Here is a 21,686-nt window from a genome sequence, read left to right on the forward strand (position 1 = left end):
ACGTGACAGGTCGATGTGTCTGAATAAAACGTAAGGGCTGCTTATTTGCACAATGTACAAATAAAAGATACAAAATAATTCAAAAGTAAGATTGCATAATCACATAATGAACTAAACCCTATGTTCTCTGCTAGCGAGTATGGTTGCATAACTGTGATGAGAAACATCCTGATTTTTTTTAAGCCCATTTGTGTTTCCTGGCAGAAGAGGTACTACACGGATGCTGATGACGTCTCAAGTAGGTTGACGTTGGATGTGTTTCCAGCAACATATCCGAGTTCGGTTGAATAAAGCTGACAGACAGTCTTGGTTTACCAACTAAGCTAGTCTCCATTGTTGATGTAATTTATTGGGAAACCAAACTATTCCCAAAACGCCTGTAATCGGTAACTTTTAACATGTTTCCGCGTTGAACATCTACTTGGGAATTTACATTCTGCCCGTGTCAGTAAATGTATTAATTCGTTTAATTGTGCGTCGCGAAAGGGCACGCGACTAATTTATGTACCGTTACATTCGTGCTCGGTAGGTAGGGGTCATCCTATCCCTACCCCCACTGACAAGTGCAACAGTGGTCAGCATATGGCACGCCAAATTGCATGTTAATAATATGACACGTGTTGTAACTTGAGCTTTACTATCACAAAGCAAGAACCCAGTGCTAAAGTGAAATCCAGGTCCTTTTAATTGAAATGATGCTTTACAACTCCTGTCTTGGCTCAAAATGTCTTCCCTGGTATGAATTATCTGGTCACCCTATCTTAATGTGTTTCTACATTTTTATTAAGTGAGATTTCCACTTCTCACTTTAATCTATTAAATATCACTGTCAACTCAGCGATACACAGATCATAGATAGTACCAGTGTGATTTCAAAATTCAGCGGCTTTCCCATTCCGCACTTTAAGGTTCCACAAATTGCAGCCTCCTTTCTCCATGGGGGAGATGGGTGTCAAAGTGCAGGAAAAACACCAGCGGCTGATCTGCCTCAGAGCACTAAGCTCCTGTGAACAAGGTTCAGCAACTGTTACAACCAGCATCAAAGGTCTGGGTGGATGAGTTTTCCTTGTCTGTCAGGGTACCAAACCTGGGGATTGCTGGTACTGACACGCAGAAGTGTTGTGTTGTAATGGTCGTGGTAAAAGGCTCTCGTACCGCAGTACTGCTGTGTGCCGATACAGGATACAGAGATGGAGTTCAGATGTGCCACCTGCAGGGGGAGCCATACTGTCCTCTCATAAGCATTTATCACACCGAATACCATAATGTCACCCAGGGCCCTTGCTGTTATACTCATTTACTATATGTAATGACGATAAATACTTTATTTGCACAACTACGCTGGAACACTTTACCAACCCCACCTTGCTCTCCATAGCTTGATGGGGGGGGGGGGGGGGGGTGTCACAGTGCAGGATCAGTCAGCACCCCTGGAGTTGGGGGTTAAGGGACTTGCGTAAGGGCCCACAGACATGTGACTTTTCTGCTGACGCTTGAACCAGCAAACTGTGCCACATGCCACTTGTAACAAAATAATCAGGTACAGAGGATGGTCATGCCAGGGTTAGGGGCAGCTGCTCAAATGGGATTCCAGTAAATATACTAAATAGTCTTGTGACATAGAAGACAATAAAACATATAACCAGAGGATGTCCTGCCCGTCTCCTGTCTTTCTCAAAGGTCACTGCATCAGTGACAAAAAGAAGGACTCGCTGTCTATTAGTGGCTGGTGCTGAGGAAGAGGAAGAGCAGTGTATACATGCTGCACTGCATCCGGGAGGGAGGGAGGGAAGGAGGGAGGGAGGAAGAAAAGAAAAGAAAAGAAAAGAAGAAAGAAAGAAAGAAAGAAAGAAAGAAAGAAAATATACCCTGTAATACTACATCCAGATGCTTGGTCCATCCATCCATGCAGGGAATGACCCAGGACAGGGTGCTGAGCGAACGCAGAGCAAACACCATTCACACCCATAGACAGTGTGGTACTCCGGTTCATCTTAGCATGGTTTTGTAACTGGCATATCAGGGGGAAACCCCACAATAACATGGGAAGAACAGTAGCCATAGCACCTGCAGTTCAGACTGGGGTTAATTCACCTGAAGCTAAGCAGGTTTGGGCCTGACTGGTACTTGGATGGGAGGCCAACTAGAAAAGCTGGGATGCTGCTGGAAGAGGTGTGTTTATTATTTTATGATGCATTAATGAAAGGCTATTGGCTATAACATTTGCTGCATATATGATGTCAAAAAGATGTTCTTTTCTAAGAATCTTTATTCTAAAGCCTACTGACGCCTCCACATAGGGGACTAATACTTAGAAATCAGGTAAATGCTGTGTCTTCTGGCTTTGCTGAAGGATCCAACGGCACAAATGAGCGTCAAATTACATGTACTGAAGGACACAGAGGAGGCTCAGAGACACACATGTACTCTGTCGGAACCATTTTCTTCTACTGAACTCCGCACACGAATCGTATCACTGCGCAGAAGATATCGGCGGGGAGTTTGTGCTTGTGTGTTTTGATCGGAGCGTGAAGTTCGGCAGAAGAAAATCGCTCGTACATTAAACTGTTCAGTATGAAGACTCTGGATTATAATCAACATCCGGCTCATGATTTCTGGTAAGAGATGTTGCTGTTGGGTTTTTCTAAGGTATTTATTAATGGTGCTAAAGGCATCTCATTATGTTGTTTTTATTATGTGAATGTTTATGAAGCATTTTCTGCAAAAATAAAAATCACACTCCTGAAATAATGGAATTTTGGACATGTGTGTTCCTCATTGGACAGTGATGGCAAACCCTAATACGGTCAATGTGACACAGGGAAGGGAAAACGCTCCTCCTATCTGAGTATCATACTGCTATAAATATTCACTCGAAATTATTTTACGCATTTTTTTCGATTCAATGTCAGCTTGGAAAACGCAACCACAGGATAAGGTCGAGAACTAGATTGAATCCCAAGAGATTCATTTTTTTTGGAGATGCGGTAACACGGTCAGGTTAGACACAAAGAACCTTGTCCCTATTTGGATTTTATTTAATATTTAAAAAATTGTGACTTTTAGCAAACAAACTGTCCCAAACTTAAAACCATCTATAAAAGATGCTTAATAGATAACATGGAAACAATAAATTAGGAAATAATAATAATAAAAAAAACTTGTTCCATATAAAAGGACAAAACACACCTGAGTGAAGTAATTTTCTACATCCAGTATGGCATAGGTTCTAAACCCCTCCCAAAAAGAAAATGAATGAAACAGGGAACACAATACTGAAATCTTGAACTAAGGCTACGGTTTATTACTGGTCATTTGACTGTAATGCTCAAAGACCTTTGCATGGATTTGTAACCACTGACATCACAAACAGTGTGTGTTTACTCTGTCAAGGTGCGCACTGCTTTTACTTACTAACACTGTGTCTGCGTGGTGTAGTATCAATGTTCTGAATATGAAGAGGAATACTGCAACATTATAACCAATTACTCCATTACTGTAATTAGTCATTTATAAACCTGCCTCTGGTAAATACCCAGGCTTCCATAACTAGTATGGGTTTTATTTTTCAGTTCAGAGACAATTACTAAACACACAATTAAATGAATCATAATAATGAATCAAATGAATCAAAATAAAACATAAGATCAGATGAGTGAAATGAGAGGCGTCGATTTATCTATTAAACTGCGCAGGATTATGGACAGGAGAGGGTTTCTGCGATAAGTGAAACTCTGGGGTGGAAAGTTCAGGTCCAGAAAGTACAAATTTTGTTTCAACCAACCAGCTGAGCACTTTGTGACTGTGACTCTTTATATACTTTACTGGTTGGTTTGAACATCTTGGTCTGGATTTGTACTTGCGGGACCTGAGCTTTCCACCTCGGGGTTTCCAACCAATAATATTCCAGAAGCATCAGCACCTCAGAAGAATCAAAGAAATCAAGGTTGCAAAATTGTTTCGTGTGGCATAAGAAAAGTCATGTGTTCCGGAAAGAGTACAAAAATTTGCATGCTTATTAGGAGAGAATGGCATGTGGTGAAAGGATGGTAAAGCGTCTCCCAGTCTGGACCTCAGGGACCTGCAGAAGCTGCATATACCCTCCATTCCTCCTGACCTTATCAAAGACAAAATCTAGCATGAAAGTATCAGTGTGGTGCTACTCTGCGCCCCAAGACAGGTCTGAATCCGGGAAATTCAGGGTGCGCAGCCTAACCATGTACAGATAACCCGAAGTTATGCCCTTGGGGCTGAGTACTGGGGGGTTGAGGTTTCCACCCATTTAAGGGGGTTTTTGATTATTGGTGGGGTCGTCTCTCATAATTTACACCCATGGACACCCCCACACTGTTAACATTGAATTAATTGAATTAACAGCTTTTCGAAGGAGAAAACGTCTATACTGGCTGAGACAACTCCACGAGAATCTTGGGGGAATGGTCTTACGCCAGATATGTGTATAATCCCTCACAGTCTTAGTCCTGCACTTTATCTTTCATTCATCCACCCAATATCATTAGCAAACAAAAAAAAAACGAATTCACCCATTAGTACCCAAACAAAGTATCTCCTTTACTTGTAACAAATTGAATTTTAATTAATTTTTTCACGCCAAGAAAGTAAAAGATTCTTTTATTAAAATAATCGTTCCCTGAAGTCGATTTCCTCACGAAGACGCAGTGCGCAGTAGCGGAGCGGAAGATGCGCCATCTAGTGACACAACAAGCAAACTGCATGACAAAGTTTTACGTATGCGGTGGCGTACGCGACTTCAAATGTAGTACAGTAAAACGCGTAGGCACTCAGATCTGGAATCAAAAGCAATTGAGGTGGCCTCTAAAGGCAATGAACTTCAGTATATTCCGTCCTTTATTGCACTTCTTCAAGCACTTGGACGTCTACAAGACAAGCGTAAATGCGGGCGCAGTAGGTTTGTGGGATTGGCATTCGCCAGTCAGACTACCATGTGCTCAGCGTTCACAGTACTGGTCAGAGAGGACGGGAGCACCGCAAGGTGGGGGGAAACGCCCGCAGACTCGGCGGGGACAAAGGCAGTACCTGCAAGGAAAGTGCTCGTATTGCATATACATAAAAACGCATTTTTTCGTGCACTGTGGTGCACGCCTGTAGGAAAACATAGATGAGAAATGATAAGGCTGTTTGTGAACGTACGAAATTCTAAATCGTCGAGGGATTTGTCAGTTTCTAATTAAAAAAATACATACAGCAACGTGGCTCTAGCCGAAGCAAGCATATATCGGTATCACCCCTAATATAAGGACTATACGAATCACAAGCATCACTACAAATAGCATGTATATTATTTCTACGGCAAACGCTTTAAGCTTACAGGAACTGCACCGCAATCAGGTGCAATGCTACCATGTGACAATGGTCACATTTCATGGGTGCTGTGAGAAATATATATATACATCACACACACACACACACATCAGTTTTAAGGCATCCCTGCTCCTCAGGCCTAATAAAGCAATAGTAAAACAAAAAAGGTTATGCAACTACAGTTACAAACAGCAATAATATTAATAATAATCATAATAACCACCGATAAAATACTGGTGCCCAGCCTGGCAGTGAAAAACTGGAATGGAAACATGGAGGAGAGTCCGGATGAGCAGAAAGGTCTGTGGATCCAGAGTGGGGGCATGCTGTCGTTTGGGGGGGGGGGGACACAGGAAAAGGAGGGGGGGGCAGATGACCCGCCACAGGAAGGCAAGAGTCACAGGACAGTGTTAGGCGCCTTTCGTCGTGATCACAGCCAGAAGCAGTAATGCTGGACGATGGCTGCTATAATGCTGCACTGGATACCCTTCTGAACTCCATGCTGCCATTACAGCAAAGGTGTGTCCTAGCAGCACTGGCCGCACTGTCCCCTCCCCCAAAAAATCCTAATAAACCACCAGATTTTTAAACATATGCTACGCAGGTTGTCATTCTGCAGATATGGGAGAGCAGTCCAGCTGTGCTTTATAACTGTATTCCACTGCAGTGGCATTTGCATGGGAAGTGAACCCGCCCCCGATCGCCATGGAGACCAAGCAGGCAGGCCGATCCAGTCTAAGGGGTTGTAGACCGGCATCACTGATCACTCCAGCAGAGGGGGCATGCTATAGCCCCTGAGTGATCCCTGGAGAGGGCCCCCGGCGGCTGATCATGGAGGGACTAAAGGCAGGGTGGCGGCGGGCGTGCTTCACCAGGTGGTCACTGCGCATGAAGCGCTTCTCGCAGAGCGGGCACTGGAAGCGCTTCTCGCCAGTGTGGGTGCGCGTGTGGCGTGCCAGCTCGTCTGAGCGGGCAAATTTCTTCTCGCAGCCGGACCAAGTGCAAGGGAAGGGCCGCTCGCCTGCAGGAGACAAGGGGGGGGGAGGGGAATTAGCTTAGTTGATTAGCTACCTAGGCGGAGCTGTGACCCCCCCCCACCCCCACATGCCTGGTCACTGATATTAACGCTCTCTCACTCAGACACAGCACAAGCCACACAACAGGCACCAGATCAATCAAACTGCACATCTCTGTCCTATGCTGGCACCTGAAGGGCAAATCCAAGGAGTGACTCTCTTACATAAGTTAAACACAAGTTAAAGTTATTTTGAATTTGAATAGGAGTCCCAGGCAGAGATAGTTGTGGGTGGAGCCACACACATTAGCGGCGTCTGAGACCTGCCGCCCTCATTACGGGAGTCAACGCTGTCAAAATGCAGCCAGCATCCAGGACGTGGCCCATTCCACGGTCCAGCATGCATCCCTCGCAGTAAACAGCGCTGCGTCACTTCACCGTTTGCTCCCAAATTATGTGCCGTCAGTTTAAAAATACCCATCACAAAGCAGCAATGGTTTTAAGGTGCCTACAATTAAACACGCCTTCGCCGAAGGACAGAGAGAGATGGAGAGGACCATCTGTGCAGGTCCGTCATGCAGGAGATGGCAGCCGAGCCTATAAGCTCTTTTTAATTGCTTTGTTCAATGCGCATCTGCTATACTGTTATTTTACTACTGTATTCAAGTGGAGGGTTTTTCAAAAACATTGAAAGAAAAATTCCAACCAGAAATAAAACAGTATCTATTCATCAAGACGTGACTCATGCTGGCGATCGCTATGCGGCATAGGTAGAGCTGGGGAGGAAACGATGAAAGATACGTCATGTTTAAAGCAGACTGCTGTTTTCCCCCCATAACAGACAAAATAATAACTGAGGTGAAATGAACCAAGTGCTGAATTCTGCAGGTTCATTCTGGCATTTTCGCAGAGGCTCCTCCTAGCAAACAGAAATGAAACCATATCAAGTGTAATCAATTAAATCAATTTTGACCGCCATGTATAACTGCAGTTAGTGGCGGGGGATATTACGATGAGTTTCAGCCGCGATAAATTATCGTGGATAGAACTGCAACCAGAGTTATCAGAAGGATTGTAACAGCAATTCGTAACACTATTATTATAGCGACAGGCCAAACCAGCGAAGTGCCTAATCACACAATGTCTGTATTTACGGCTGGAGCATCCGTACTACAACAAAAACAGACCAACGTTATGCTGAAACTCATCGGTTTCACATCTCAGTGATGCCTGTGCATCTCATGCAGACAATCGGTCTCAATGGATGTAAATTTAGTAACTATCTTGAACTAAAAACACTTAACATCGGATTGCTAAAAACACTGCATTCGTGTCACGTGGCAAACGATAGACGATCCATAGAGGGGTTGGTCATGCCGCCAAGTACACAGAGTACGTGCGGCATGTATTCAAATGTTATAAACTGAGTTCATAACCGAGTGGTTTACGTCACGAACCCAAACCCATCCGCGGTTTGTTGAGATTTTACCACCCGCACTTTATGCTGCATCACTGGCTTGCCAACTTTGTTAGCAAGAAGCGTATCAGTGCCGTTCACGTAGATTTCTGAGAGATATTTGCGTCAGTGTCATTTTGTCGAGAACAACTGTTCCACATTCGCAGAATTTTTCCACGAGCACGGATTGCTTGTTTCTGGGGGGGCCACTCCAAAAGTCTGGCCCCTCTCCCAAGTCTGCTTTTGGCCGACAGGGGTCTCCAAACCTGGGGGCCCCACAGAAATGCAAGACACTCTGAGCAGTACATACAAAAACACCTGCGAACTTAAACAGTTTCACACATACTACTTAGCGTACAACAAAATACCAATTTCCCTCGGAATGTGAGGGAAAAAATTGCGTTTTAAAAACACAGGGTATGGATGGCCTGTTAATGCATATAGTGATAACAGCCTCGTTAAGGAGCCTTCCGTAAAATTAAGAGCTGCTATCGGTGCAGGAGATTGATGCAGTTCTTTGAACAATGGCTATTCCCCCAGGAACAAGTGGCATCCCCACTGAGGGTTTTATAAATCGGCATATGCAAATAGTATGCAAAAGCACAGCGAATATTGGAGTGAAGTGCTTCCCAATCTAGCCCTCAGGGACCCACAGACAGCCCACGTTTTTGCTCCCTTCCAGCTTCCGTAAATAAAATAAAAACATCACTTGCAGCAATCTAAAAAAGCAACAATATACACGTCACCAAAGGCATGTGTGACCAATACACTTTTGAGAATAAAAAAAAATTAACGTTTTGAGTATTTTAGTTTGGTCATATAAAACAAACGTATATATAAATAACTTGAAGCCCGAATAATTCGAAAAATTAAGAAATATTTACAAATACGGGGAAATGTGTCGTTTTGAGACCTTCCAACAAGATTATACTTATTTTGGGTTAATGGGTTCATCATGTCTCCTCCACGTGGAAACGTACAAGCATGTCACGTGTTGCAGCACTGGGCACTGAAATAGTGGAGGTGGAGGCGCTCAGGAAGCTTAAATTAAGGGGGGGAATCAAGTGTTTATTTGCAGTAACGTTACACAAAATACCACGCAGGGGGTTGTTTCCCAACTAAACCGCTTTACAGAGGGAAGCCAGCTACCACGTCATCAACGTTACAGTTTTAATGTACGAACACGAGATCGATAACCTACTGGCGGTATCTCATTTCATGAACCGCAACATAATACTAAGCGGTACCTGTGTGCATCGTGGCTCCACTTTCATTAAAGAAAAGTAGTCATAAAGACACCACCATCTTATCACAGTAACATTCCCAAAAACACCCGTTTCCACCGACACCCATGTCTCCCGGCGTTAACGATTTCCGTCTGAACTCCCATGCCCCCACCAGGACTAAGCCATCAGCTAGAAGCAGAAAGGGCGTTGCGCTGGTAGGGGAACGGGACACCGGAACAATGCATTAAAAATCTTTTAGGGAAAATCTGTTACTGAGACGAATTTCCCTGCTGTACTCTTTCCCAAGCAAACACTGCTTTACTTTCCCCACTCGCTCCTTTGTTCGTTTACTTCTTTGTTCTCCGCACTAAGACATTTGTCTTTGTTACTTTGTACAGCAGAAGTCGCGTTTTCAACTCTTTCGGACTCAGATTAACTTATGAAAACGGCTCGGCGTTCGGCGGTGGGCAAAACGTTTAAATACTGCTAGTTACTCTCCACGGACGGATCCCGGAGACTATGGGTAGCGCAGTAATGACTAAGTTCAACGTGGTCAAAAAAGAAATCATACGCCCTACTCGCCCAGGCCATAAAATACTATGTGGGAGTGCAAAGCGGACTGGCAAACTAGGCAAGTTAGGCCATTTTCCTTAAGTCATTGCTCATAAACATCAGCCACCCGCACCAGTCTCGCTTAAGGTCTGTTGGAAAGTTTTAAGCTTGACCTGTTGATCAAAATGACAATTGTCCACGACCGATTACAATGCAACAGTTTGATAGATGGACCAAAAATATAAAACATAGCGAGTATAAGCTGGACACCCCCCACCCCCAGCACTGACTGCACCTGTGTGGGTCCGGATGTGCGCCTTCAGGTGGGACGATTTCCCGTAGATTCTGTCACATCCATCAAAGGTACACGGGTGTCGCTTCGCGGGGGATCGGGACGCCCCCACGCCCCGGGGCTGAGCTGGGAGGTTGTGCTGTCCAGGCGTCGGGGTGGCGGAAGGAGTCATCGTGGGGGTCGGAGTGGTGGAGTCGGACAACGTGGTGTAGCCGCTCTCGCTGCACGAAAGGCTGTCAGGGTCTCCCACGGAGGAGTTGCTGCTCTCCGAGTAGGTCGACATGGGGCGAAACTTGCCACGAAGCTCCGCGAAACTCGCGGCCACGGTTATAATGTCGCGTCCCTTCTTTAACGTATCATAGACCTCCCTATCCTCGCTCGACCCCTGACCCGGATCGCCCCGAGAAAGGCCCTGGAGGGGACCCAGGCCTGCAGGGCTAGAAGGGTGCAGGACGGGTCCATTCGACATCAGCACCAGCAACTCAGCGGCTAAGTAATCCGAGGACCCAAACGCTGACATTTTCTAATTTCTGCTTTGCGAGTGACGCAAAGAATAAAAGATCCTCCGCAGTGAATGTATAATTAAGTTTCTTTTTTATCCCCCCGAATTCGTAAATACTTCAATTTAACGAAAGGTCATATGACAAAATCTGGTTCGTAAGACTGAAGGAAAAAAATAATAACTGAGCAAAAGTTAGGCAGCCCGGTCGCCGGCGCTCCGAAGCCGTTTACCTGCGCGCTGCACGCAGCCCCAGTTTCATTGTCTGCGGAAACCAAGCCGGTTCGGTTCACACCCCCAGGGATCGGAGGCTATCACGTAGCGAGAGTGACGCCGGCTGACGCGAACTACAGGCGGGGAAAAGGAAGGATTTTACAGGGAAAAGAGGGAAGGGACTCCAGGGAAGTGCCATGTGCTTAATTCCCAACCTCTTGTAAACTGAAAAACATTCAATATATGCTTTAGTACACTATAATATCCCAGATTCGTTTAAAACCAAATAAGTATATTTTATTTTCATTATTTGTATTGGATTTTTCATACCCATTTTTTATTTTTTGCACGGGACTTGAGAGTGACAGAAGTTGCGCAGAAACACAGGAAACAGCCCGTAGTCCGTGGGCTCGCATAAATACCCTCCCCGTCCTTTTGTAGCGTTACTCTTTGGGCAGGAACACGAATTTACATAAACGGGAGTAATATTTCCATTATTTCTCGTTGTGTAAATACAAGTCTGTACCGAGAAGGGCGAGGTTGTGGAAGCTTAGAGCCCATCTGGCAAAACTACACCCCATTCTTTCCATCACCAACTGTGGAGCAGAAACGAGGGGAGACACGTGGTTTATGCTATAATAATGAAATCAGACATAATTGGAGCTGTTTGGTTTAGGTATAACAGCCTAGCCCATCTGCTAGGCTCCCAGAGCTGCCTTTGTCCCTGTATCATAAAAATGCAAACAGTCGCCATTTATGGAGCCCCCACGCTCCCACATTAATTCTCTGCTTTGTTTACTGGCCGTAGCCTCAGTAACTGAACGAATTAAGAGTGATGGTCAAACAGCAATGCATTAGGAAATCTCAAGTTATGTCCTGGTCGAGCGCAATATGCTTATTATATTTGTCACAAGAGTTTAGCCTGAAGCTACTTTCCCATATACTAGTACGCAACATGACAGTATATAAACCAAGATTAAACCCCGCTTCGCATTAAAACACGCGCTTGTCAAAAAATAAAGCAAAGGCGGCGACTTACATTTTGTGTGCAATTTAAAAAGCCACAACATTTCCAGGTGGATAAAATATTTTATTGCTCAGATCACCACTGCATTTGAATCAGCCTTGACAGTTAAATTCATTAACCCGTCCCAATGTAAACCCCTTTACAGATCAGACCTGGACTGTAGCGTCAAAAACCGTTCATATCACTGTCTGAGTGCAGTGAAATTGTTCGTATTGAAGATGAAACACGAAGTGGGTATGGTGCCATTTTCCATAGACTAATTTAGAATTGTAGGACCAAACCATGTTGCCGGACGGAAATAAGGTTACAGGAAATCATACGAAACAGTGAATTCACCGATGAGCGCAGGACAGCCAATGGTGTGCTTTAGACTGCAGATCTAACTCGGTTTGTCTTCAGTTCAGCGCAGTGCTGATTCATCAGTGACTCATATCAGTTTGAGCTCAGTAATACCATAAAATATCTTGACTTTTTAAACTTTTATCATCTCTGGAAAAGGAAAAACATACTAAAATAACTTAAGCAGACAGATATAGTACAGCACACCCTAACCCAACCTGTCCTGTAACCCAAAAACAATGCAACACAGTCCATATGTAGATTTTTTAAAAACCATAACACTATTTTGCACACGCCTTGGAATCTCGCCAAAAGTCTGCTCTCTCCACCCAAACAAACAATTCATCTCTTCTACCCCGCCACCCCCACAAAGATGTGTGCAGACTCTCACTCTGCCCCCGTAGCCCCCTTTGAAGTGAGCGTGTTCTCTGGCCAGCCCCCCCACTCCCCCCCTCCGACCCCACAGTGGCCCCCTAGGCTGGCAGAGCCCTGGCAACAGCCCAGGACAGAACATTAATGCTGAAGGCCTGTTTCCTGGCACACTGATGCTCGTTCCTTCTGCCGCTGATCTGGAGTCCACCAGTTATTAACTTGCGTTAGGATACCCACTGTCTTTGAAGCCATCAAAGAAAATCCCAGACATCCAATGGCACGACCTTCTGCCCCATCAGTTACACTTTGCTTTATATCAATGCATTAAGTATTGATTCAACACCCAGACGCAACTTATACAGTATTTAATCTATTTGGGAAATTAAAAAGCTTTTTCCATTCACGGGCTGCCTGCTGTAGCACACAATGTCGTCTCAAATATATTTCAAAATCCTTTCAGGACTTCCTGCTAAGTTAGAAGCCCTCGTTTGATCCGCTGCCCTGCCCTACCTCACAAGCAGAGACGAGGACCCACTTTGTACCGAAAACTTCTGGAAGGACTAAAAGTGTGCGTGATAAATGCAAGTCACAAACAAATCAGGATTCCATTCAGACAAGTTTATATTCAAGTATTTCTGGTCTCTGTACCCACACAAGTTTCACCTAAGAGGAGACCTGACTAACTTGTTGGTGTTTTAAATGGATTTAAAATGAAAATTACTGGCCGGTGGAATCAACTCGATACTGGAGTGTTCAACTCCCAAAAGTAAGGAAAACATGAAAGAAAATGAATCCTAACCTTGAACATTTCATCACACACGCAAAACAACAGGGTTGCCCCCCCCCCCCCCCCAAATATCACAAAATCAGCGCAGACCACTGACAACCTTTCACTGCCACTGTGAAGCAACAAGATGCATCTATATAAAAACATCACTTGAAAATCCTGCCTGACTTTCCCTCTAATTTTACTAATGAATATCCCCAGGGTGGTAAAGGGTCACTCCTTTTATTGCATTTGGTGTGGGTGATTTTCCCCAACAGCAGCAAGTTTAGCGAACACTTCACATCCAGCCAAATTGGTCAGTGTAAAAACAGGCTGACTAGTTACTTATACATAATCATATTTTTCATAAGTCTGGTATCTCACAAAACCTGTTCTGTCAGTTTGCCCAGGATGAAGTTATACAAAACAAAATTCATGTACAAAAGTGCTTTCACTGTGTATAGTGATAAAACCACTCTTAAAACAAACATTAAGACATACAAGTACGTAATCTTAGGAGCATTCAGAGGTTTGACTGTTTTTGCCAAAACGTCACAGCATTAGAGAATGCGATGGGTTTGGTCAGAGCAAGCAGGTACAGTATCCAACATCCCGTTTATGAAACATCTATGAAATGCTTATGGGTTTTGTGTTAACATGTACTGCAACAAAAAAACGGTACGATTCCCTTCAAATACAGACCGGCAGTCCTGCAGGCCAGAGACTGAGGGCCACTGTCTGGGTCATAACAGTGACCTAGACCTCACCCAACAATCAACACAGAAATCATTAAAAATAAAATCCAGATGGACAAATACCAGAGGATATACCAGGTTCCCTCCACCTTTTAGGCAAATTGTGAAAACATGACCGATTCGCTTCAACCTTAATATTCCTCAGCTATACAACACAAATATTCATATATTCATACGTGTACATTAACTCAAGGTGGACAGTTTCCCAGTCTGCCAGGCCATACAAGGAACAGTACCTTAATTTTCAAGATGGCTGGCATCAGGCCCTAGCAAAAAAAAAAAAAAAAACCTAAAGAGACACTTCTTCAGCACCAGTCATGCGAGACCTTGTAAGTTACAGGTCTCCAGCAGCAGGGTGCTCCTAATTCCCAACACCTGCGGCTTTGCAAACACTCACAGTTCTGCTTACGGTAGCTTAACAGGAACTCTGAGCATCTGCGATGCCTAAGTACCTAAAGAGGCGTTTGGGAAAGATTCACGCCACGTATCCGAGTGTCCACATGACCGACAGATGCACAGGGGGGTAGGACAGTGACACACAGGTAGAAATTAAGCAGGTGCATCATGGACGTAAAATTCCACACATTCCCACTAAACGACTCGCCGTTAAAAACAAATTTCAGGCAGTTTATTGGACAATCCCAAACCAGCAAGAGCTATGTGGCATGACACGCCAAACATATATAGTACTCACACTTTTCATAAATACGCACAGCTTCTACTTCCATGCTATATACCTGCCCCAAATCGGTCTCGGTTCCCCATTAAAAATATTTCACTGATGAGTGGTTCTCGCATTAGAAATGCGCCATCCACTTTCAGCATCACTTAGTGGCATGAGACTGTACAGGTTTAAAAAGGACCACGTGTATGTTTTGGTAATGTAGTGGTCAAAAGGAGCAGCCTTGGCCCAATACTGGAGAATCTCCCAGAATGCAAGTGACTGGCCGGCTGTTCACTGACACATGGTGCCTTCACAGTATGAGCGTGTCTCCTCCCGGGTCGAGAGGCGGTCGAAGCCGAGGTGTCAGTAGGACGAGCCGACCCCGGGCAGAGTGAAGCACAGGAATGGGATATGAGGAGATACAGAATAGACGCTGGTCTTTAAAAACCTGCAATGCACACCTAAAAGACCTGACTGACAATAGTGAGTAGTGTAAAAACGATACAAAACGAAAGGGAGGGGGGCGTTTTTCTACAACATTTCTCTGCTACATGTATTTTTAGTGGCCATCAAATCAGGTCAAAAACCCAACTGAGTCACGTGATGTAAAAAGATGAACATGTCATATTGTGACAAGCAGAAGGTTCAGAAGCAAAATAAGGAAACTGGGGGAAAAAAGGGGGGGGGGGGGGACAAACAATGAGGGATGAAGAGAGAGAGGCAGGCCCACACAGCCTTGGGTGAGCAGTTCACCTGAGGAACGGCTGGTGCGTGTGTGCTGTGAGCTCGGAGGAAGGAGGGCTCCGTATAGCGCGCCCCCCCTGCACACAGAGACACACACGCTGGTGGGGGGGGCGTTCAGGCATGCTGCACCGCCAGCTCCTGGCTGATGAAGCGCCGCAGTCGCTCCAGGTACTGGCTGTACAGTTCGATGTCATTGTGCCCGGCTCCTTCCACCCACAGCGGCTCCACGGCCTTGGGGCAGCGCTCGAAGAGGGCCAGCCCGTGGGAGAAGTCGATCACCTCGTCCTCCGTGCCGTGGATGATCAACACCGGCGACGTGATCTTGGATACCTTCTCGATGCTGCCACACACAGAGAGACACACACACATACACACTTAGAACAGCTGGCTGACAGGTATCCGGACTGGGAAATGCACGGAATTTATTATCCGGACTGGGAAATGCACGGAATGTTTTATCTGGTGATAAATGCAGCTCCGACCAACAGCCGGTCAGATCACAAGGGGGGCTCCAGTTAAGATTCAAAGCACATAATGAAAATTTACATTTTATCACGCAATACAACCCACTGTAATCATCGTTTACGTTAGTATCATGAAGTCAGGCCAGCTGACGCAAACGGAGAGCACAGGCACAGAGACCAGAACCCCGACGAGAGCAGGACGGGACACCAAGCCACGATGCCCCACGCAGAAGCACTCAGGAATTACTCTGATTCACAGGGATTTTCCCTGCACTCCTCCATCATCCCACTGTGAAGCATCACTCTTTAGTCTCCACTGTAATTACGGACACTCATTTATCATGGTCAAATCAAGTGGGAGGTGAAGGTGTTGGATAGATGGAAAAGACTCAAATCAATGTGCTTTTCCTGTACTGGGTCCTACAGTCGATGCCACCCGTCTCAGAGATGGGGGACTGAACTGTGGATATCTGTGGGGGGGGGGCACAATAAACGCTGTCATATGGAATCTGCCAGGCTGGTCAGGCGCTCGTCACCTGTCCTACACAGGCAGCACCACACAGAGCTCTGAATCACACTGGGAGAATGGTGCTAGCCCCCCCCCCCCCCCACCCACCAGGACGACACTCTACGGAGCTCTGTCACTTTCACACATATGCATGGTGCCGTCTGACATCAAGCGGTGTGGAAGATCTCACCATTGAATTAAAATGAACCCATATTACTCATAGAGAGTACTTAATATGGAGGGAGAGAGTATACCAACAGTTTACAGACTATAAAAAAAATAAATAAATCAGATTCCGATGGAGAGAGAAAACAGGAACAAGTGAGAGTTTGTATATCTGATTGCGGGTTTGCTAATTAATCCCCACTCATATGGGCACTGCGGCATATTACCGTCTACCGGTGTCAGGTGAATCAGACCAGATACTATTTAGCCAGTAACTCAAGGTGACATGGTGCTCGCGGGCTCGAGTTACAGGAGAACGTCTATGGGACAGAACGGAAAAGGTCACGGCATCAGGAGGGAGGCTGCTCACCAGACAGCACCGGCCCGCCAGCACGTCACCAAGCTTCTCACCGACCCCCAAAAACTCGAGAAGAGGAAAGGCGGCGGAAGCGAGACCGTACTCACTTAGGAAAGGCGTCGAAACAGTAGGTCTTCTTGGTGTCCGGGAAGGCGACCCGCATGCCTGAGGTCAGGGGGGAGTGTAGCACCACAGCGGCACACTCGTACCGCGATGCCAAATCCACCGTGGGCACGGTACCGATGCTCTGTCCGTACAGGATGATGTTCTCCGGACTGATGCCGTATCTGCACCAGAGAGACCGGCAGGAGACCGTCAGCTGCCTCCTCAAATATACGCCATCTTAAGGCTACTGGCGCACCTGCGTTCACAGTTCTCCGTATGACCCCCCCCCCCTGTGTATCTGGAAGGTGTCCAATTAAGCACATTTTACATCATTAGATCAAGCAACGAAAACGATGTTAGAACCCCACAACATATTTAGCTGGATGACCGTTCAATGCTTTTATTTTTCTAGAGATAAATACAAGGCAGGGCCTTTCCTGGGTGGGGATTCCCCGTCTACCATTTTCTGTGTACAGATTTCCTCCCACAGTTCACGGACTTGCAGCTGAAGTGCATCATTGTGTGTGTATGTGTGTGTGTGTGTGTGTGTGTGTGTGTGTGTGTGTGTCAGTCTGTCTGTCCTTTGACAGTCTGGCATTCCATCCAGGCCAGTCCCAGCATAGTGTGTTGCTTAAGGAGAGTCTCCACGTCCCTTGAGACCCTGCATGAGGTTGAAAGATGGATGGACAGATGGATGAATGAACAGATTGAGCCATCAACACTTTAAGACAGACGCTTCGGTTTCCCGGGAGACAGATCTATGAGAAAACCGCACGAGCACCTTCCTCTTAGACCTCTTGCAGCCCCCCTGCTTGTCAGCTACCCGGAGCGTCACAGTGGCACGCTAACTGCCCCTCGTACCGCGTGCGCAGTGCCTGCCAGGCAGCGTCGATGTCAGCGTACAGGTTCTTCTCGGAGGGCTTGCCCGTGCTGACACCGTAGCCCGAGTAGTCGTAGGAGAAGATGTTGCAGTTGATGCGTGTGCCCAGGCCGATATAGAAGCTGCTCATCTGGCCGAGATCGACTGCGTTGCCGTGAGAGAAGAGGACAGTGAACCTGGGGAGAAACGCAGAGAGCTGACTGAACGACCTTTAGGAGAAACGCAGAAGAACACGAACACGGCACAGAAAGCATCGCGGGGGAAACTGCACGCATCAAACACCACTGAATGAGACACTGTACCTCATAACACCTTGTCTTTCTATGCTTCTCCCAGATTTATAACTATTAATTTGAATGAGCTTATTCACCTCAATGAAAGTTCATTCTTACCGAGTGGCTAATTTAAACATATAAAATACACCATTTATAAATTCCTCTTATTATTCTAAAACAAAACACATTCAAAACATCACTTGGCAAATTATTAAAGTACTATACTAGCATCGCCTTATGAAAATCAGATGTAAACACGACACCCACATGCTTACTTTCAATCTACTAAACATATTAAGATGCAGCAAAGTAAAGCTATTGACTTCAGTGGGTGAGAAGAGTGGACGCCATGTTCAGAAAGTGGGCACAGGATTGTATGATTATCATGTTCTATACATATTCATGGACCAGCAGTGTGGGTTAATTGCTTCAGAATGTGCCAATAGCAGGAAGCCTACATGAGAGTTTGGGGGGGAAAGGTGGGAGAGGTGGAGAGCTCCACTGTAAGGAGGTGTTAGCCTCCTCATCCTGCCCCTCCATCATACTCCCAACACATTTCCTTGTATTATTATTACTGCTTTGACAGGTCCATCCACCTCCCCACTAACCTGGCCGTTGGCGCACAGCGGATATACATGCACCCGATTTTATTTCCACGGCTGGAGCGGGTCAGGAAGACTTCAGTGGCATCGAGCTCCCGCTGGGAATACTGGAACTCTGCGCGCTCCGTCAGGTGGAGCTTCCATCTGCCTTCCCCGCCGGTACCCGCCACCTCCGCTGGCCGCTCCGCCTGCAGGGACGGCGCTACCACTACTGCCGCCGCCGCCGCCGCCACCACCACTGGAGCCCCGAGACCGGAGGCTGGAGCCTCCCGCCGCTCCACTAACGGCTGACCCAGTCTCCAGATCCGGCAGGAGGGCGTAAGTTGGCTCAGGGGGTAGGAAGGCCAGCTTGGCGGCAATGCGGCCGGGACACGGGGGGCAACAGAACAAGCAGCACAGCTCACTCACAGACAGGCCGTTCATCTTCTACTGCAGAGGGAGAGAAGGGGGATGACCATGGCGGAAATGTGTCACCCTGGAGAACAAGATACACACAGCAACACATCTGCTATTTCTAAGCACGCCTTCCTAGAGAAACGTACTTCAGTATCATGCAAGGCGCTACGAAGCAAAACATCTTAAAGATGTATTAAGCACCACTCAAGCAGAACACTAACAAAGCTTCACAGCAAAGGATGTGCTCAACTCTGTTATTGACCAAAAAAAATGATAAATTTAATCGTAAATCAGGCGACCTCAAGTGGTTAGACAGTGGAGGTTATAAATACATATCTAGCAATCAGCTGTAGTGAATGAGGCTGGCTATGATTTAAAGAAAATTACCTGATAAATAATCTTGACTTCCAAGCAGATCCTTTGATAAAGAATTACACGCACAAAACCGCCGAAGTAACTACGATACCCCAAAACTAACCAGCGAATTCTGCCCTGTTAAACACATCCATCACACTACCTAAATATAAACTAAAATGTGTATAGTTGCAAAAACATTAATCGTTACATTATTAACTGCTGCTAGGAAACTCGGAATTGTCGGGCATTGAAAATCAGGGATAATGAAGTATGACGTTCCTTACAGAGCAAGAAAAGAACGAAAAGGGACACAGAATTACATAGCTAAACTATCCGAAAGTAAAATGATTTCTCTCATCCATTCTAAAAACACAATCCATGTCCCTAAATTAATATGAAGAGCTAACGCGATGCATCGAGCACAGGTGCCGGGGTATTTTATGTTTAAACAAGCCAACAAGCCGGATAACCGGCTGTCCGATCTCCCGGATCGGTTGCTGGTGAACGTGCAATGCGGCTAACAAGCTAGCTCAAAACATCCCCAGAGACCGATTGGTCAAGAAGCTTGGAGACAGCTAAATGCTCGTTATGATCGCCTCCTCTTCGTGGCCGATCGGCAGCCTGTTACACGCTTATCATGGACCGAACCGCCTCTCGGTGTTAATTTCATTACGACCGCACTGATGTCAGTGTGAGAAACGGACACGCATTGTTTTAACTAACCGGAGCGGACTGTCACACCGTAACCACCACCGTCTCTAGTGAAAACACCGATTCAAGTTAAAATAAAACCAGTCTGCGGGTATAGAGACGACAGCGTTAAATGCCGTTTAAAAACCCAACAAAAGCCCGGCGTCCCGAATATTCGTCGTAAGCATTAATGGATCGAAATAAAAGCCTGTATCGTTAACGCGACAATTTATTCATTTGTTTGTCCGTCTAATTTTACCGAATTTTTCCCGAAGCTGTCCCGGCGAACCGGGAAGTGACGAAACGGGAAGTTACGCGTAAGCGACACGCGCACCGGCAGCGTGCTCCTGCTGCTGGAGGGGCGCGTGTTTTTTTTGTGAGTTTGACGTATTGCCCGTGTGTGTGTCCGGGTTTGCGGCGCGGTGTTTGTCCTCGCTGTGCTGCTATAACCACATTCCATACATTTAAATATGGAGATAATCAAAGCAGTCGCAGCTCAAATATCACATATATACATTTTGATGTCAGGTATAATTACATATTTAATGTTTTTCTTAGTATAGTTACGTTCTAAATAGACTGAAACACAATATATTTTTGTAACAAAATATGTACCATGTTTGGTGCGCTCGAACTATCTAAAAGGTGTAACGCTTCACTTATTTCTGCGCGGCGTCAATTCGCCACATTCCTTGTGTTAAAAGCGCTGTGTAGTGTGGACTTCTGACAACAGCCTGAGGGGAATATCACCTTTGGTCAAACGTTAATATACATGTGTTGTTTGGTCAGAAATGAGATAAAGCACCAAGGTTAAAACTTATTCGTTTTCATTACTGAAAGCAGTAAAAATTGAGATCAAGGGAGATGACTAGGATTTGAGATGACATTTATGTGAGACTTCATGTCCATCACAATTATTGATAAACGAGCGAAACCAAAAGTAAAACAAGAAGTACAAACAGCTGGTACTGGAACATGGGTTTCACTGCAGTGTGAAGATATGTGCAGGGATGAACAGAGGAGTGAACTCTGAACAAAGCAGTTTGCAGTTCAGTATGGGTGTAATTCATTTCCTCGAAAGAATTCACATAATTCACTAGAAGGTCAGAACAGTGTGCACTGATATGCAGTTCAAGCTCCCTTAACAGGAGGAATGTTTTTGGAAGCAACTAATTATCAAGCTCCCTGCTCAACAGATGACACAGATTATAGATTCCCCCAGAGACACTAAGGAAGCTATAGAACATTTCTGAAGTGGTATAGGGCAGGTGTGGCTAATCCTGGTCTTGTATTTAATGTCCCGGTCACTTGATTGAATACCAACTTTATTCTGAGTTTATTCAGCCCTTTTTGATTTCAATAATGCACTTTGGAAAATGTGCAGCCTACAGAAATAACACTATGATGATCCCTATGGACGAAATCACTTTTTGCCCTACCCTATCCATAACACTCATAGGTGAGAGCAAGCTTGGCAGCAAACAGCAGCACTCAAGCAACACCCATGGAGCTGGGGGTTAAGGGCCTCACTCAAGGGCCCACAGCCATAACTATTTTGCCAATGCCAGATTTAAACCAGTAACCCTCTGATCACGGGTGCGGGGTTTAACGCACCAACCTACA

The 21,686-nt window shown here is 45.7% G+C and overlaps 2 protein-coding genes across 2 annotated transcripts; both read right to left on the bottom strand.

Annotated features, from left to right (window-relative positions):
* Positions 1–3,013: 3,013 nt before the first annotated feature.
* On the bottom strand, positions 3,014–10,745 carry LOC125709166 (Krueppel-like factor 9). The gene is made up of 2 exons (XM_048977335.1): positions 9,888–10,745; positions 3,014–6,364 (listed from the first exon to the last, which is right to left on the bottom strand). The coding sequence occupies exons 1-2, from the start codon at positions 10,402–10,404 to the stop codon at positions 6,129–6,131; spliced, it is 753 nt and encodes a 250-aa protein (XP_048833292.1). The 5' UTR covers positions 10,405–10,745; the 3' UTR covers positions 3,014–6,128.
* A 2,579-nt stretch (positions 10,746–13,324) lies between these two features.
* On the bottom strand, positions 13,325–20,400 carry abhd17ab (abhydrolase domain containing 17A, depalmitoylase b). Its single transcript, XM_048976240.1, is given in 6 exon segments — positions 13,325–15,603; positions 16,866–17,045; positions 17,725–17,919; positions 18,627–18,779; positions 18,781–19,049; positions 19,404–20,400. Coding segments are annotated over 5 exon segments (1,017 nt in total). The 5' UTR covers positions 19,044–19,049; positions 19,404–20,400; the 3' UTR covers positions 13,325–15,377.
* Positions 20,401–21,686: the final 1,286 nt, after the last annotated feature.

The sequence above is a fragment of the Brienomyrus brachyistius genome, chromosome 15, assembly GCF_023856365.1.
Source record: "Brienomyrus brachyistius isolate T26 chromosome 15, BBRACH_0.4, whole genome shotgun sequence".
Lineage (NCBI taxonomy): Eukaryota > Metazoa > Chordata > Actinopteri > Osteoglossiformes > Mormyridae > Brienomyrus > Brienomyrus brachyistius.

Coding starts and splice junctions, on each gene's coding strand:
- LOC125709166 (XM_048977335.1), bottom strand. CDS start 10,404: ATGTCAGCGTTTGGGTCCTCGGATTACTTAGCCGCTGAGTTGCTGGTG. Junction 6,365..9,887: donor GCACATCCGGACCCACACAG/GTGCAGTCAGTG, acceptor TGTCTCCTGCAG/GCGAGCGGCCCTTCCCTTGC.